The sequence below is a fragment of the Limanda limanda genome, chromosome 17, assembly GCF_963576545.1.
Source record: "Limanda limanda chromosome 17, fLimLim1.1, whole genome shotgun sequence".
In the NCBI taxonomy this organism is placed as follows: domain Eukaryota; kingdom Metazoa; phylum Chordata; class Actinopteri; order Pleuronectiformes; family Pleuronectidae; genus Limanda; species Limanda limanda.
In genome coordinates, this window is record NC_083652.1 from 6660214 (window position 1) to 6677958 (window position 17745).

General features: G+C 42.7%; 1 protein-coding gene across 1 annotated transcript; it reads right to left on the minus strand.

Annotated features, from left to right (window-relative positions):
* Positions 1 to 3186: 3186 nt before the first annotated feature.
* On the minus strand, positions 3187 to 8024 carry lrrc4ba (leucine rich repeat containing 4Ba). Its single transcript, XM_061090502.1, has 2 exons — positions 7779 to 8024; positions 3187 to 5145 (listed from the first exon to the last, which is right to left on the minus strand). Exons 1-2 carry the CDS (start codon positions 8022 to 8024, stop codon positions 3187 to 3189), a joined length of 2205 nt encoding a protein of 734 aa, XP_060946485.1.
* Between the last annotated feature and the right edge of the window lie 9721 nt (positions 8025 to 17745).

Genomic DNA, 17745 nt, shown 5'->3' on the forward strand with positions numbered 1-17745 from the left:
ATAAGCATGCCCACATGATAATTTCCCTGTCATTTGCACACAGAGAGGCAGATGAATATGTAAATAACTCGAGAGGGGAATATGGATCCCCTGTGCTGGGAAAGGAATATGTTAATGACCGATGCAGGGTATGAGTGTTAATCACAAGTGTAGGGTGCATAGATGCGTTTAGCAATGGTGTGGGGCCTATGCAAATTAAATGCAGGGGGGACAGAGGCATGTAAATCGCATGGCTCAGTGACAGGAAGTCAGCGGTGCAGGAAATATAGTTGTTGATGTAAACAAATCAAATATATTAACGAGGAACATTATGGGGCGAATTACCTGGCAAAATGGATGCTTGTGCACGTGGATGAAATTCGATACCGTTCTGCTCGTGTCTGTTTAACATTCGCAACTCAAACCAAGACGCTGTGATAAAGGCTGTTGCAGCAGCAACAGTTGCCAGGGAAACCTGATGGCAGGATGCTGAGGGTTGGTGCTGGAGGAGGAGAGATGGGGGGGTGTTTTTTTTATGTGAGGACACGGGTACAATGCTCAGGTTGATTTGCTACCGCTGAAGGAACACTGGCCGACTCGTGGAGATAGGGCACCTCAAAGGAGATACGACTAAGGGGCAACCAGGTGCCTTACGTTGCGCCGATGGTAATGCCGTTTGGCGCATTAGTCTGAGTTTGTAGTCATGGCAACAAGGTGTTGACACGGCGCAATCGCACTATGATGGCGATGACATTCAGGAAAAACACAGAGCGAGTGTGAGTGAGCTTGTAAACCAGAGCAGGGTCTTTCCTATCCCCCTGTGCAGACAAAAAAGGACCCAGTGCCGACCATTTCACATTCGCTGTTCCTCCTCTCGAGCAGAGCCAAAGGGATACATTACTACAATTAAAGTTGATTAGAATAAAAAAAAAAAAAAAAAAAAAAAAATAGCCACCAAATTCCACAGACTTCAACTGCTATTTTATGTGCCAGGTTTTTTTTAATTTTCAAAGTGACCTCTGCTAACAGAACATCTCTCATAATTATAACCAGTGTAATTAGCTAATTATAATAACAATAACAATATTACAATAAAGGTAACACTTGATTTAAAAAAACAGAAAAAGAATCAAAACTAGATAAAAACCCAAAATGAAAAACACTTATAATAGTTTGTTTTTTTAAAAGAGATCTATAAGGTTCTATATTTTTTCTTTTAATTGTCTTTTTCTTTAGAAAAAATTCACCCACCACTGTATACTGTACTTTATGTCACCTTCTTCTTCACCCAACGAGCTGCGCTTACCTTTAAAAATGCTTGGCAATGCCTGTCGTCCATTTAGCTCCCTGTTGCCATGAAATCCACTCATACACGATAACACTGAGACACAGTTGTGAAATTATCCTCTGCAAAGGAGCAGTCTTCATCAAAAGGATCATGTCCTGTCTGTAATGCGTGGTGACATGAGGGGTCCTGACTGCTGGAGACATCGGCGCAGACAAGTCAGTGGGGGCTGGATGGAGGGAGCCATTTTGAGGGCCAGGTTATTTCCTGCAGATGCACGTGGAGTTCACTTAGTGGCACGATGAGTCCGCCCCACTGCTGGTCGCCAGCTGAAGTCCAACAGCATCAGTCATAACACAACTTCAGTGTCAAATACAAATGAAAAAAAATTCCTCAGCTATTTGTATGAACAAGTAGTAGTAATAATAATAGTCATGGGAACGCTAATAATGATAACACAACAATAATATGTCATGTGCCGTAGAGATGGATCTTATATGTTGAAACCGAATGCTGATCAAATCTTGAATTCGTTTTTCGAGCGCATGCTTAAGTTGCATGTGCAAGTTTTTAGTAATATACATAACATACTGTTGATCATTGTGTTGTGTCAATCTTTAAATAACAAAACAAAGCTCAAGCTTGTTATCATTATTACCATTATGATAATTATTATTAATACTGCAGCTGAGCTGGATACCAAATGATGAGGAGCTATAGTTGTAGTTTATATTTTCGTGGTAGTATCACAAAGATCCTATACCCACCAATGACCCTTTTAATGTGAATGACTCGGGTGTGGGGGGGGGGGGGTGGACACTTTGTGCAGCTACAAAAACAGTGGAGACCAAAATAATTTCACTCAAATTTACTTTGCAAGATTTTTAGTTTTGCCTCCATCTCATGAAATACCTCTGTCCCACGTGTGTCCTTTAGCAGTACAGTCTGGGCGGTCATCTTGTTCCAACTTGAGAGGAGTTGTGGGAGGGCCACTACAACATCTGTCTTTTTTCTTTTTTTTTAATATATATTCTTCAGACGTTGTAGTTTTCAGTCTGAAGCTTGATAAGGACTCTTTACAATTTATTTCTTTGAATGAAAATATATTTACGGTATATATAATATGTACTTTCAGTCACATTTTATCTCTTTTATCGCTCATTGTCCTTTTTGCGATGGGATTTTTTCTCCTCCCACGATAAACCCACCAGAGAAGACAGTAGCCAGAAGGGTGTGACCGGGAAAAAAGGGAGAAAGGGAGAGTGAAACCACTCTGTTGTTGATCTGTCTCCCTGCAAACTCCAGGTGTGACACGTGTGTCCCGGACAGAATCACTGCACTGCTCTAATTTTGCTTCCTGGAAACCTGGGGCCCATTCCGTTCATCCAAACCATTCGTTTGTTATTCAGTGTCTCTGACAAACAATAATCTAACAACATGGTCAATGGCCATTATCACATCGCCCTCCAAATACATATACTGAATACGTCTGGAAATATACGAATCTGTATAAAACCTAGAGGATCACTGCACATGTGCACATTGTAGCTTTCCACTCTGATTGTGGACGCATATGGAAATAGTTGGCTTGATCTTAGACTTTGGCAAAGACTTTAGCAGGTTGCACAGGTAACTGAAGGATTCGGATGTGTCTGGTGTATTTTATAAATGTTTGTTTCGTTAAAAATTATGTGCAGAAGCTATTCTGGGCCTAGTGATCAGATATTGTCCTCTGTCTCCTTCAGTCTTTCTATCTGCTTCTCCCACAAAGCAGTGACTATGTGAAATTTCATGTCTGCTGGAACCTGTCCATGAGGACAGAAGGCTACAATCAGTCTCATATACTCACAGACACTTTCTGTGTCATTGTCTCTATCCAGCATCCCTTTCTCCTTAACTCTTACTTCCACTCTCACTTTTACTCAGATTTGAGTCTCTTGCACATTTTCTTTGGAGCCACTCTTAAAAAGCAGTGGCTCATTCTGGCCTTTCCCCATGAGGCCTTTCAGAGAACTGTGGAGACCCAGCTGGGGATGGGGTACAGAGGAGGGTAAGGTGCCACCTGTGATATTTCCCCCACATGTGGAAGTTGGAACCTGGGAACAGGATAAGGATGTGTTCTGAGAGCAGGATGAGGGGTTGTTGTTGTTGTTGAGGCCCATACCGGAGACCGTGCCCATGCCCAGGCCCATCATGTTGTTGTTGAAGTGATGGGTTTTGTAGTAGTGGTTGAGGTGCTCTGACCGAGCCAGGTTTGGCAGGTTGACCATCTCCGGATGGTGCAGCCGGAGGCTCTGTCCTCCTCCGATTCCACTGCTTCCACTCTGCGATACGGTGGAGCCTCCTGAGATGCCGCTGCCTCTGCCAGTCGCCCCGGCCCCAAGCTCATCCTCCACATTGATGATCTCAATGGCACGAGCAGGGCCATGGTGTTTATGCAGCTGGTGCTGCTTCCTCAACTTGTAGAACACCACCAGCATCACCGCTGCCATGAAAGTAATGGCTACAAAGCAGCCAATGATGATCTTGGTGGTCTTCATCACATCATCTAGGCCTGAGAAGCCCGGCTCAGTGAAGGGCGGAGTGAAGCTGGGTCGGGTGGTGCGGGGAGTAGAAGAGGACCAGCCACCTGACAGAGAAGAAGCTGTGGTGGGAAAACCATCTGGCCACAAGTGACCCGAGGGAGTGGGGCCATTGTGAATACGTATGATGGTTTCATTGGTGGCAACCAGCGCAGGCTCCTCATCTCCTATAGTCTCCACTGTTTCCACAGTGACTGTTGTAAAGTAGGTGTAGTTGACACTGGCGTCAGCAGCAGTGACATTGAGGACAGCAGTTGCTGTGGTGTTGCCAGCAGCATTGGTGACCATGCAGGTGTACTGGCCTGTGTCTCGCAGGGTTACATTTGTAAAGTTGAGCGTGCCATCATGCAGGACTGATATCCGTACCTTGTAAGAGCCGTGTGTCATTAGAGTGCCATTTGGGGTTATCCAGTTGACAGATGTCGTGGAGGTGCTTGTGCGACACTTGAGTTCAGCGGCCATACCCTCTGTGACATTGAGGTCTGTCGGGGGTTCAACAATGACAGGCGCATAGCAGGTGAAGTGGCTTTGGTCAAGCTCTCCAATGTACTTGCCCTTTAAGAATGGCGGCGCATGGCAGCGGGCGCAGCAGGTGGTGTTGCTGGGCACCGTTTCTTTCAACCACCAACTAAGCCAAAGCACATCACAGTTGCAGACCCAGGGGTTGTGGTTCAGGTGTACCCTCTCCAGCTGGTGAAGGGGCGTGAAGAGGTCATGGGGCAAGGAGTGCAGGGAGTTGTGGGACAGGTTTAGCTCCTCCAGGCTTTTCAGGTCATCAAAGGCGTTACGCTCAATGACCGACACCTGTGAGTGCATGAGCCAGAGCTTTCTGAGAGACTCTAAGCCCTGGAAAGAGCCGGGTCGGATGATCTCCAGTCGGTTTCCAGACAGCTCCAGCTCCTCCAAACGCACAAGGGCTGTCAATTTGGGAATGTCCTTCAGTCCACACATGCCCAGGTTCAGGTACCGTAGATTGATGAGGCCCACGAATGCTGCGTCGGAGATGAAATCCAACTTCTTGAGCTCACCCAGGTCCAGGCGACGAAGCGAGGGCACGCGGTGGAACGCATAGCCCGGCAGAGTCTCAATGGGATTGTTGCGCAGCCACAGCTCCCGCAGCTTGCTGAGGTACTCAAAGGCATGTGATGGCACCAGTGTGAGGCGGTTGTCGAAGAGCTCCAGCGTGTTGAGGTTGGGGAGGCCATTGAATGCTCCGACTTCAATCTGACGGATCTGATTCTTGGAGAGTTGGAGGATCTCGAGGTGCCTCAAGTGCTTGAAGGTGTCAGACTTGATAATCTGGAAAGACAGATGATGATGAAGTTACTGTACAACGTGTAGAATGGTAAATGTAGATTACAAACAGATATTTAAGTATTTGATTTTTGGATCAATTTGACAATGGAAGGTTGTAAAAAGTGTAAATAATATGGCAAAACATATGTTTTAATAAACAAACTATGCATATGTAAATAGTTAATCTCCCTGCTCATAATGGTAAAAGCTAATCTCTCCATTTTAGTGGCTATTGTTGATGCCTGCAGGGGAATGTGGGCTTTCAGACAGACTGACACTGACTGCTGATAGTGACATGGGCCAGTTAAACATTCTTCCCAGCGACTAAGCCATGCATCAGGTAACGGACAGAGAGTTTTACTGAATGGCCTGATCCACTAAAATAGCGGTAGTACAGTCAAACCCCAAATCATAATCCTGACCAGCTAATAAGCATAGTTATCTTGTTTTGATTTATTTTTGTTTCCCTTCAATTATCAATAGGTTGACGAAGAATACGCACGGGCCAGCAGAAGTTGTGAGATTTGTAGTTAACAGACTGACATTCAAAAAATGTGTTAAAAAGCAGGAAATAAACTTTTGATTGCATCGCTAATAAGGACTATGGTAAACCTACAGTAAGCCCATTCTTATTCCTAACACTGACCTTATTTCAGTGCAGGCTTCAGACACGGAAGTTATTTTCGCACTGTTGATTCAATGAGACTCTGGGGACTTTGTAATGACACATTATAATCCCTTGATAACAAACTGATTATCAGTGTTGGACTATTCACAAGAGGTGTCGGCACAAATCACCACAGAGAAAAAGCTAAGAAACCAATTTAATTAAAGAAAACAGTCAAAATATTCTGTGTGACTCTTTACTTTAACCCATTTTACAAATTAAATCTTTTTCTCCAGGAGGACACGATTCTGTGAAACATGGGTGCTGCAGGCCCTGGACGCTACATACTAGCATCGCTGCCGTCCGTCCAACTCAAGCTCATTTGGCGAGAAGTCAAAGACAGACGGCACGTGAGTGCGACCAAAAGCCCCTTAAATCTGTGACTGTTTGAGATATGTGTGGCCAAAGCCCTCTGTGAGACACACAGAGACTCCTGGAGTCAGGGCATCGCCTCTTCTGTATGTAGAGCAGGAGGGGGGGTTAGGCAAAGGGGGGCCAGAGAGAGAGAGAGGAGTGGGGACATTAAGAGGAGGTGGGAGCTGTCAAGGCTTTACTCTCAGGGTACTCAGTGTAGGAAAAAATAAGCCAGAGAATCTAGGATGCCTTCAGGTGTTAAAACATTTTTAGATTTTTAATCATTTCAAATGGGCCTGCAGGATATGACAAACCAAATCGAAATTTGAAGGCTAAAAATGAAACACAACAAATGTTGTTATTAGTTCTTTACTCGTTTCTTCAATGTGAGCAGCATCGCTTTAACCGTCACACACACAATCATGCGGCATGATGTCCCATTTATGCTCCGTTACCGTCACATAACGTTTAATAAGATGTTTCCTCTGAGGAATAGAGGAGAGCAGACTGCTCTGCCTGATGTACAGAGCAGTCTGACATGATTAGAGAAGCACTAGACAATTTTAACAATGTCTAGGCTACTCGTTGCTTTTCATTAATGTAGTGGAAATGAATTTTTAAATCACAAAAGAACAAAGCACTGTCAGCACCATGAGGAGGAATCCAATTACTTCAAATGCTGCTGCAAAGAGTAAACTCCAACCACTGTGTTTATAAATGTAGAGACTCGTGTGCTTTATATCGATGGTCTGTGGTTAAATGATCTTCCCTTGCAGCTGTAAAGCCACAAAACACAGGGACTCTGGATAAATTGGTAATGCATACAAAAGGCAGCACTATGTCATAAAAATACGCCTTGCTTTCAATTCATAAAATATTCCCTCAGTTCAGTCGAGGCTTTACTGCACTTTCTCTACCATTATCACCCCTTACTTTCCTCTCTATTCTCTGAACTTAAGTTTCTGAGAGAAAACCTGTGTCAACAAGTTAATCCTGACACCCGCTCCTGCCTAAGGTTCTTATGATAATGGGTAAAAAAAATGAATAAATAAAATAATGCATATATAAGTATAAAAAGACACATAAGTATAATCAGGTCTGTGTGGATTTATTTGAGCACTCTGAAGGAGAAAATCCTCAGTCTGTCACACGGGATATGTCTCTTCTATCAATAACTTGTATAAATGGCTACACTTACAATAAATGAAATCAATAACTGTATTAAGATGTGTCGACAGGCCGTGAACTGGAAAGACTGTGAAAACCAGACACAGTGGCATGTATGAAATGATCGAATGTGTGTTTTCTACGTGTGATTTATGTTGTGATGCACTTGTAAATGAAAACAAGAGTGAACCATGACCTCCACTTGGTAATTGCTATTCGTGAAACAACCGGCAGTCAAAAGAAATCAATAATACTTTTAGACAAGCATTAAATTACTGCGCTTGATGCGACTTGGAGCAATAAAATATGAATTTATTTTAAATTAAAAGACGTTTTACCGACACCTGGACAATTATTTATCATCTCTATATGTGCATCTCTGCCAAATTTGCGTTCTAAACTTTTTGCTCTGACAAGACATGCTTGGACCTGACAAGCGAGTATTTACCTGTATTGAGTTCTCCTGCAGATTGAGGTATCGCGTGTTGACAGATATGCTCTCGGGCACCTGCTCCAGGTTTTGCCTGGTGCAGATGACTCGGCTGGCCTGGTTGGAGCAGGTGCAGAGGGAGGGGCAGGAGGAAGCGGCTCCTACCAACTCCAGCCCAGGGAGGAGGAGCCGCAGAAGTAGCTGGGCCAATAGAAAGAGGAAGGGGGAAGGGCCGGGAAGGCAGGTCAGCGTGGCGATGTGCATGGCAACTGGGACATGACCCTGCTCTTTAATCCGAAGGTACAGGTGAGGTGACTCCACTCTGGTGGATTTGCGAGAAAAGGTTTAATTTCCCCTTGGTTCTCCAGTGGCAATTTTGTTCTTTCTAATTCCACATCCTTTGAGATGTTTTGTGTCCTCTGTCGATCTCTGTGCTTTTTCCTCTTGTTTTTTTCCACATAGAAAAATGCAGATAAACAGATGTTATTCCCTTTTTTGTGTGTTGTCTGGGGATTCGACTGAGGCTTTTTGTGAAGTGAGAAGAATCCAGGAGTTACTGTGGAAGAACAAAAGAGAGAGAGACAAAGACAGAGCAGATATTAAAGCAAGAACACAGACAGCGCGCCATGTTTTCACCAACAGTGAATGAATGGAACAAATAATAGGTAGACATCTACAGTGTAGCTTATCATGGGACAGACTGTCTAAAAATCTGTGAGAAGCGTTAGAACTTCTTTGTCTCTGCTCATATCAAATCCCACATAATCCCTGAGCAGACATTTTGTCAGAAATGAAATCCTTACACCCAGGGCAGGTGGAAGCCGATTTCTGTAATTAATGGTTCAAGGTGCTGGAACGGAAATACGGAAACACGCAATCTTAAGTAGGACAGCAGGATATGTTCCGTCTTTACAGGACTGCATTCAGCATGTAAACATGAATAAACCAGAAAGACATACATTTCTGAATCACTTGTATGATTGTAAACAGATGAGCTGCATCACACACCATCACACTGAAACAGTAAAGCAATTGTGGTTTTACCATAATTTCCACTTAGAGTAACCAAGGCCGATTTTCTGTGGCAATGTTTAGTTTCAGAGCATAAAGTACTGCAATCATTTTCATGATGCATTTAATTAATAAATGTAAAATATTTTCTAAAATGTATTCAGGAAAAATTATCGTGGAGGATTTCAGATCTGTTGTGAAGGATATTAGGGCCTATCCCATTTCACCTCTTCACCATACACGCGAACGCGCCAAACAGAGGGGTAGGGTGTCCTCCTTCTTGTTCGGATGGAGGGTTAGGGGCAAGTGTTAGGTCTTTACAGATTTCCCAGAATGCCTTGCGAATCAATGGCAAAAGAGACCCACAAGTGTAGCATTTTCTCTATTAATAGTGATTTAAAGTTAGTTTAATATTGTTTCAATGTATTATCGTCATTCTTTACACCTGCAGAAGTATCTGGAGCTAGCATGCTAACATTACTATTGCTGATTAATGCACGATAATCACATATTATGACACAATTCCACCCCCTCTGAAGATACATGATGCACTTAATTTAACTAGCGTATAGCAGCGAGGTTACTGAACTTAACTGCTGCTCAACTAACAAAGCATCCTGGCAGGGTTGCCAACAGACCACTGCCAGTAGCCTGAAGAAGTGTGCTTTTCATATATACGTGAAATAATGCAGAGCATCTAACCTTTTAAATTTTTCTTTAGAAAAGAAAAACAAAAAGTTTTAAATTTACATTATTTGTTCATGTTTTTAAAGCTTCACTTGATTAATGATTATGATCGTTAATCAATTATGCAAATTTTAGTTTTTCTGCATCTAAGAGAGGAAAAATGATGATATAACCACTAATAATAATAATAATAAAAAATAAAAGAGTTACACCATGTATGATTTTTAATCTGTATAACAAAATGTGTAAAGAGTGTTAAAAATGTGAACCACATCAATAAAAAACTAAAGAACTTGACATGTGGTGGGGGAACTCATGGTTGAAATACTCGTGAGTTAAAACTACAAACTATGAATAATTCACTCTGTACAATGTGAATCACAAGTTGTCTTTCCTAAAGGGTGAACAGATAAAGATCTTCATGTATCTTAAAAGGGCACAAATGGAGCGTAACAGTGACCGCCAACTTTTAGAACAGATCTGGTTTTGTGAGTTACTTTCATGTTCATCTTCTCCAGGTCAGACGTTTGAGAAAATCCTTTTGAAAAGAGTTTTACCCGACCAGCTACCAGCTGAATTGTGACCATAAAATATTTGATTCAAAACTAAAATAAATATTGGAAAAAAGCTAAGATACAAGACTATGTACATAATTGGGTGGGAAGGGAACTACACAGCCAATGTGAACCAATAAGCTGCTCCTCACTAACACTACACTCCAGTACATGACCTACTATCTAAACCCCCTTTTCCTCTGGTCAAAAAAACCTACTTACATCTGGCTTTTGTCGACATTCACTCCCCGGGCAGATTACTCTGCAGCAGACATGGGTTTTAATCGCTTCAGCTCTGATCGGCAGTGATGGAAACATGACACCCAGGTGAACGCACCAATTTGGCCAGACAGAGTAGAGAGAGCACCTAAGTTTTTGGTGGGTTTGTTACATCGAACATGAAGCACCCAGGGGGGGGGGGAGTTTACACACATTTTAATAACCTGCATATAACCACTAATTTTTGTGAAAAAGTAGCAGAAGAAAACCACAGCATGCTTAGAAAGGGACATTGTGGTTGCGCTGTGGTAAACAAAATGAATCGCTGATCGTTGGCAGAGTGATCTCTGTGGTTGTGCTAACCCTAACAATCTTTTCAAGCAAAAAAAAACTCCACTTGGTGAAAGCAACATTTGTTAGCGCTAATTATACCACGGTGTAGCAATTAACAAGACAATGACATATTGATGTCTGAATGCGCAACCACCTTTAAAGGGATAGTCCACCCAAAAAAATGAAAAATGCACTCTATATACTCACCATTATGCCTCCTAGTTACTGGTGCAGTTCTTGCGAGAGCTCGTGATAGCTGCAGTTACTGCAGCAGTAATTAGGAGGAGGATAACAGGGAACATTTATTTATTTATTTTTTGGGGGGGGGGGTGGTTATCGCCTTTAATGGATAGGACAGAGGCTTGTGAAAGGGGGATAGAGAGAGAGAGAGTGGGGAGGACATGCATACATGGCCGCGGGTCGCAATCGAACTCAGGCCTCTGCAAGTTCATTGGGGCAGCAGCTCTACCAGGTGAGCTGTATGCCCCCCCGACAGCGAACATTTAGCCTAAAGACATGGTGTAAAATAAGCTGCTTCGGGTGGAATTTGAATAATTGAACCAACGGCACCTTGATGACACAACAGGAGCTGTATGTTGTTTTTTTGCGTTTTGAGGAATGGTCGCCATTAACTTCATTTACTGCATCTCTGTCTACCCCTGAAACTCCAAGTGTTTTGCGGAGTCAAACACATCACCCACCCCTCCATCAGCACAGTGGTGAGTAGATCGAGTGCATTTTTCATTTATTGGTTATAAACTATCCCCTTATTTAAACTCATACTTATCAAAGCAGGTTCCAGCTCTGGAAAACATCACTAGGCTGAATCCAAGTAGGAAAAGTGTGATGTTTTTGCAGCAGCAGCAGCATAGAGTAAAATGCAAATTCCGCTCCTGTATAAGAGCGGTATTGTGTGCTCCAGGGGCTGGAGAACGGCAGCAAATGGTGCAGTCTACGTCAACACTAATGTTTGGCCAGATTCAGTTCGGCTCCACCAGCACGGAGAGCAAATCCCCCTCTACAGGTTATTTAGACCTGAACACCCTCAAATAAGGGCATCCAGCAATATGGATATGGTTATCAATGTTGATGGTTGTAATGACGGGACTTTGACACACAAACTCATTTGAAACGCTGATCCTCACTTGGCACAGTAAGAAAGGAGACGGGGTAAGAGAGAGGGAGAGAATGAGAAGGAGAGAAGGATTATTAATCTGATAGATGACTGTATGGCTGCAGGCAGAGAAGGGAATTATCAACACTACAGTAATAGATGAATACTGAACAGCTGCAGAGAGCGGGCCGGAGAAAGAGAGAGGGAGAGAGAGAGAAATAAAGAGATAGTGATGGAGACAGATGGAGGAAAGGTTGAGTGAGAGGGATGATGAGGGATAAAGACCCAGGGAGAGGTATAAATAGTGAGAAGAGCACAAAAGAGATCAGTAAAAAAGAAAGGTAAAAAAAGTGGAAGAGGGAAATATAAGGAGGGAGAGAGGAAGAAGACATATTAATATTAATCAGAGAGAGAGAGAGAGAGAGAGAGAGAGAGAGAGAGAGAGAGTGAGGGAGAGAGGGAGAGGAGAGAGAGTGAGGGAGAGAGAGAGGAGAAAGAAAAAAAGTTGGGAGAAACAGTGAGGGAGAGACAGAGAGATAGAGGTGAGAGAGTGAGGGAGAGAGAGAAACAGTGAGGGAGAGACGGAGAGAGAGAGGAGAGAGAGTGAGGAGAGAGAGAAACAGTGAGGGAGAGAGAGTGAGGGAGAGCGAGAAACAGTGAGGGAGAGAGAGAGAAGAGACAGTGAGAGAGAGAGTAGGATATCGGGGCTCAATAGAGAGATGAATATAAAATAGAGAGAGATGGAGGGAGGGGAATGACAACACAGAGACGCATATCAAACAGAGAGCAACGGAGAGATGGAGGCAAGAGAGACAATATGAGGGGATGAATATGAAACAGGTGGAGACACACAGACTGGGAGAGAGAGACAGAGAGAGAGAGAGAGAGAGAGAGAGAGAGAGAGAGAGAGAGAGAGAGGTTTCTCCTGAGTGCTGGATGAGTGGGAGGAGAGGTGGGGGTGAGATTACTCAATAATGTGTACGCAGTATAGTTCAATGACATTAAAACACACACACAAGGACGATATGATAAATCCTATCAGCAGCATCATCTCCGCTCAGACAGAACAGGACCACGGCAGCGGCGGTGGGACGACGACTGCAGCAACTGCACGCCCCCCCGCTACCGCCGTCACCTACCTGGGGGACGCCGGCTCTCGCTGCCCTGCAACTGCCCTTCGCCTCCATCACCACACACAGCGGTGCCAGCAGCGACGGATAAAGAGGCACTCAAGCGTTATTTTTGGATCAGCTCTCACCTTTTCTTTTCTTTTTTTTTTTTTTGGTACGTTTTTATTAATTTCCAGTCACTTTTTTTCTCTTCCTTCTACCAGCGAGAACTTACGCTGCAGAGCTATTTCAGGAAGACGTACGGCGTCTGAGCGTAGTTGAAAAAGTGCGAGAGGAAAAGAGAGAAAGTGGAGGCTGGGGTTAAGATGGTCGCTCAGATGTTGGGGGCGGGTGGGGTTGGGCCGGCTGGGAAGACGGAGACTAGATGGAGCTGACAGCTGGTTAGAGGCGGTTTGATTGTGCACTGCCTCGCTGCTGTCACTTCCCACATGACACAATCGTCTCCACCTGCACTCCTCCCTCCTCTTCCTCTCTCCATCTCCCCTGATATCTCCCATCTCCTCCTATGAAACGAACACTCACTTTGTCTTCTTCTTCATCTTCATCTTCTTCTCTGTGAACACTTTTGCAAACTCATTCACCCTTCTCCCCCTCCCCCCTATGTTTCCTCCCTTCATACTTCCTTCCTCCCTAGTACAGCATACTGTATTTCCTGCACCCCCCCCCCCCCCCCCCCCCCCCACAGCCCACCCACCTGTATGACCCACTGTCCACTATCAGGGGGGTTAACGCCACACTGACCTTGCAGTTTGAGGAAAGATCAATTTGCTACAATGATGCATATTAATCCTAAACCCCAAAGCACACTCACACTCACACACACACACCCACACACACTCATCAGAACCCTTGATTCTCCTGCCACCACAAACACACACAGATGCACACACACACACACACAAACACACTGCAGCTTCCTTTCCCCCCTTTTGCTCTCGCTCGCTGCATTCAAATCTTTAGCCAACAGAGTTACCATGGTTACCTATTCACCACAGTCTCACACTCTGTCCAGCTGTATCCCACCAATTCCACATCCTACCCCGCTCCGCCTCCCCCCCTCATTAGCACCCTATACACATTCGTATAGAAAAGGCACGGAGCGAACACGAGTGTGAATGACATCGACTCTCTGAGAGACCATTAAGTCTGCGTTACAGCCGGCCGCATTCAGGTTTTTAGCACCGATCATTTTAATTTGTCCAGAGTGTCGGCCCAAATGACAAACAGCCATAAATCACACACGCAAAGGTCAGGGTCACTCTTCCTGTGAGTGATGATGCAGTGGCAGATTAAAAGGTAAGCAAACTGACATTCTGGCGACTTAAAATAAATTAAATGGACATAGAAATAATAAAATGAAAGGGCAGCTTTTAGCACCTCACGTCCCTAAATCAGTTTCTCAATATTAGCGCTGGGCCTTGACATGAAAACACATAGAGTTTTCTGCCCAAGTCAAAAACTGTTTTGATTATGGCAGGAAAAATTTCCATATTTGTGTGTTGTGTCCTTGCTGTGGAGCACAAAAGAGGTCACAACATGACAGTTGTTTCTTTTCCTCATGATGCTAACCTGTTACATTATAGTAGATATCGTTTAGCCAATAACGGGTACGACATACAGGAAGTGCATTCAACCATGAGGGTACAAACCATGAACAGCAAGAATCATGTAAGTCATTAGCTTAAAAAAGGACGAACTAAAGTGCTACATATAAGTGCAACTTGACTAAGACCATCTTCTTAGTAAACTAAGGTAGGTTGAAGACCAGTCAAGCTGCTGCATTCTGCATTCCTGTCAACTCTTTGAAGGAAACAAATTTTTTTTTTTTTCTTTTTCAGTGTTTCTCTCCTCAAGTGTGTAAAACATTTCAAGGTTAAAAATAAAAACACTGAAGCTCCTTCAACACGACGGTCGTCCATCTTGAGGAATCGTGACAAAATGAAACATAATGCCCCAGATTTTCATAATGCAAATCCAGCAGCTAGTCTGATACGCCCTGTAACAAATTTGACAAGTAAAGACATTTCCTACACGAGCTGGAAGCAGTTGACCAATCACAACAGAGTGGGACAGCTGGCCAATCAGAGCAAACTGGGCTGCACCAAGAGGTTGGCCTTAAAAAGACAGGGGTTAAAACCAAGTTACAGACAGAGGCTGATAAGAGGAGCTCCAGCAATTGATACAGATACTTTTTAGATACTTATGGTAAAAAAAAAAAAAAAAAAAAGAGATTTGCTCTAGATGAGCCAGACTTCTGTAGTTAAAAAAAAGGGTTAGAAAAATGATAAATTTGTCCTAGCAGAGGGTTTAATTATTTTGTGAGGCTCCAGTAGTGTGCAGGCTAATCCTGGGTTTGAGCTTCCATGAAATGCCAGACTTAATATGTTATCTATGCTCATTATTGCCATGCTTAATACATTTGTTTATCTGTTAAGTGTTTTCTTGTTTGTTTGTATTCATGCATGAAGGCTATATATAATTTGGATTATTGTAAAGATCAAGATGTTGTTAACTTTAATAACTTCTTAGTATAGATGTGTATGTGACAGCTTCTGCAGTGAGAGAAAAGATGCATGTCTAGGGGGAAGCACTGCAGATTACATGGACTGAGTGAAAGCAAAGCGTTGCACACACAGAAAATAAACAGCTCAAATTTAAACTCTCAGGCCAGGAGCACAGGCTGAGGAACAGCTGCTGTTCAGTGGTGCTCTTCTTTCACCCTAACACTTCCTATAGGCTACCCTTTTCAAAATAAAAGCACTCCAGGGCTTCTGTTGACTGAATTAATTCATTTTTTTCAAAAGAGTTTTATTGTGAAATATTTGCAGGTGCAGAGGATGCTCAGCTTCATACTGTATAGTGCTGGTATTTCTCTACACAGAACTACTTTTAAACAAGGACATTATAGAGAATGTAATAATTTCAAGTAATAACACAAGTTGAGACTAGAATAGGACTAAGTAGAGCACATACCTCCGCCAAGAACAGTTCGCTTAAACTTAAAAAATAATTCTTGGATCTGCCCTTCGATCTGGATCTGTGGCCAACTTTAATGTTTTCTCTGACCTACACTGCATTCTTTGGCCAAGTTATATGGAAATCTGTCCAGTAGTTTTTGTGTAATCTTGAACCTTCTTAGTGGAGGTAATTTTGGACTTGAATTTGGGCTTAATATGTCGCCTTTGATAAACAGTCGGTAGAAATGCTTTTTATTCTGAATTGTAACTTGATTGTTGCTTATTTAAATACATTTTATTTTATTGAAAACTATAATCAATAATTTTATACCAACAATCGATCACTTCCATGTGAAAGTGGTTATTAGTAAAGACAAACCCACAGAGATTCATAACAGAACATCAGAGCTCAGTGGAGCTTTTTTAGCCTCTTTCAGTTCATTGTTTTGGTTCACACTCTTTCATCTGCAGTCGGCAGCTTTTTTAAGGGAAAATTCTCTGTTAAACCAACTTTTCACCACCTGCCTACAACCAATCAGCAAGCAAGTGAAAGTTACAAACTATACGCTGTTGAACAAGGGAGAGAATTTAGAAGATGAAGATCCAGCATTTTCCATCAGGAGTAAGTAAAGTAGGAGCTAAAAGTAGACTAAATATTCGACTTACATTCATATGGAACCAGGTATTATAATGCAGTGTAAAACCTTTCCTCTACAGTTTCATGCAGCTGCTGTTTTCATTCATTTCTGTTCAAAAACAAAAAATCTGATTGATACTTGCTGATGTTGCATAGTCAACTCCAATATTATTACATGATAACGTACAGTAGAGTTAAGAGTCTGCATGTGGAAGTTAATTCAGAACTGAAGTGGTGACAGCAACACGTACAAGTTTAAAGTGTACGAGTAGTTTTTTCTCTGAAAGTGAAATGAATACAACCAGCAGATTTTTGCAACAGAGGATTAAAGTCACTCAAATTCCTAAAACACAGTTGAATGTTCTGCAAAATGGTCAGAAGCTGATGGCCCAGAATGTTCCCAGTATTCCTTTTTAAGTTTCCCTTGAGCTTCAGAGAGTAGCTTCAAAGTTAAATAAATTTAAAAAGTCTCCCCACACTGTTAGACAACATTACACATACAACATAATCTCTGCTCGATGAAATATTCAAATTTAAGACCATTTTCGAAAGCTGAAGGAGTCCCTCAAATGAAAAATTCCAGATGTCCTCTACATTTATCTTCTGATACAGAACTTCCCTCTAATTCAGTCTGACTCATTTGACATCTTGTCAGGAATTTAAAGCAACATTTTGTGCATTTGAGCAAATGCTTGGTTGTGCAATATTAATATGTTATGCCTGATTTGCCACAGGCCCCGTCAGGTCTAAAAGGTTGAAAGACCACCATCTTCATGTTTTTGATTATAGCTGCAATGATGTATCCTGCTAAGTTTATTTCATAAAGATTTATATCAGCCTCTTAAGGTTGGGTAATTGAGTTTGTATAATTTCCCCCTCCACTACAACTCTGCCTGTGACCACAGAACCATAATGTCAGGGGGAAGAATCAGCAGCACAGGATTTTACTCCTTGTGCCAAGTGAGGGATCTTCAGCAGGGTACAATGATCATAAATGGGCTGTGCAGCAAATGGTTGTTGAGTTGCTCTCTCAAGTGTTCTGCTGCACATCAGCATATGGAGGCCCACCAATAACGACTCAATATAAAAATGGACTTAGGGACTTTGGGTCTAGAAAGGGAAGCAGACTATAAAAACCGGGTTAAAACAAATGAATTGATTCCATTAACAAAAACACTGGATGCTTTTACTTTGAAACGGTTACAGGAAGTGTTTACGTTTGTGACATATTCAACAAAAAAAAAAACTTCAACAACTGGGGAGAAAGATTATTCTCACTGTCAATTGTGCTGTGGACCACATGCAGCAAGGGGAGAAAACAGGTGAGACCCCCGACTCTAGAA

Coding starts and splice junctions, on each gene's coding strand:
- lrrc4ba (XM_061090502.1), bottom strand. CDS start 8,024: ATGCACATCGCCACGCTGACCTGCCTTCCCGGCCCTTCCCCCTTCCTC. Junction 5,146..7,778: donor TGCAGGAGAACTCAATACAG/GTAAATACTCGC, acceptor CTGTCTTTCCAG/ATTATCAAGTCTGACACCTT.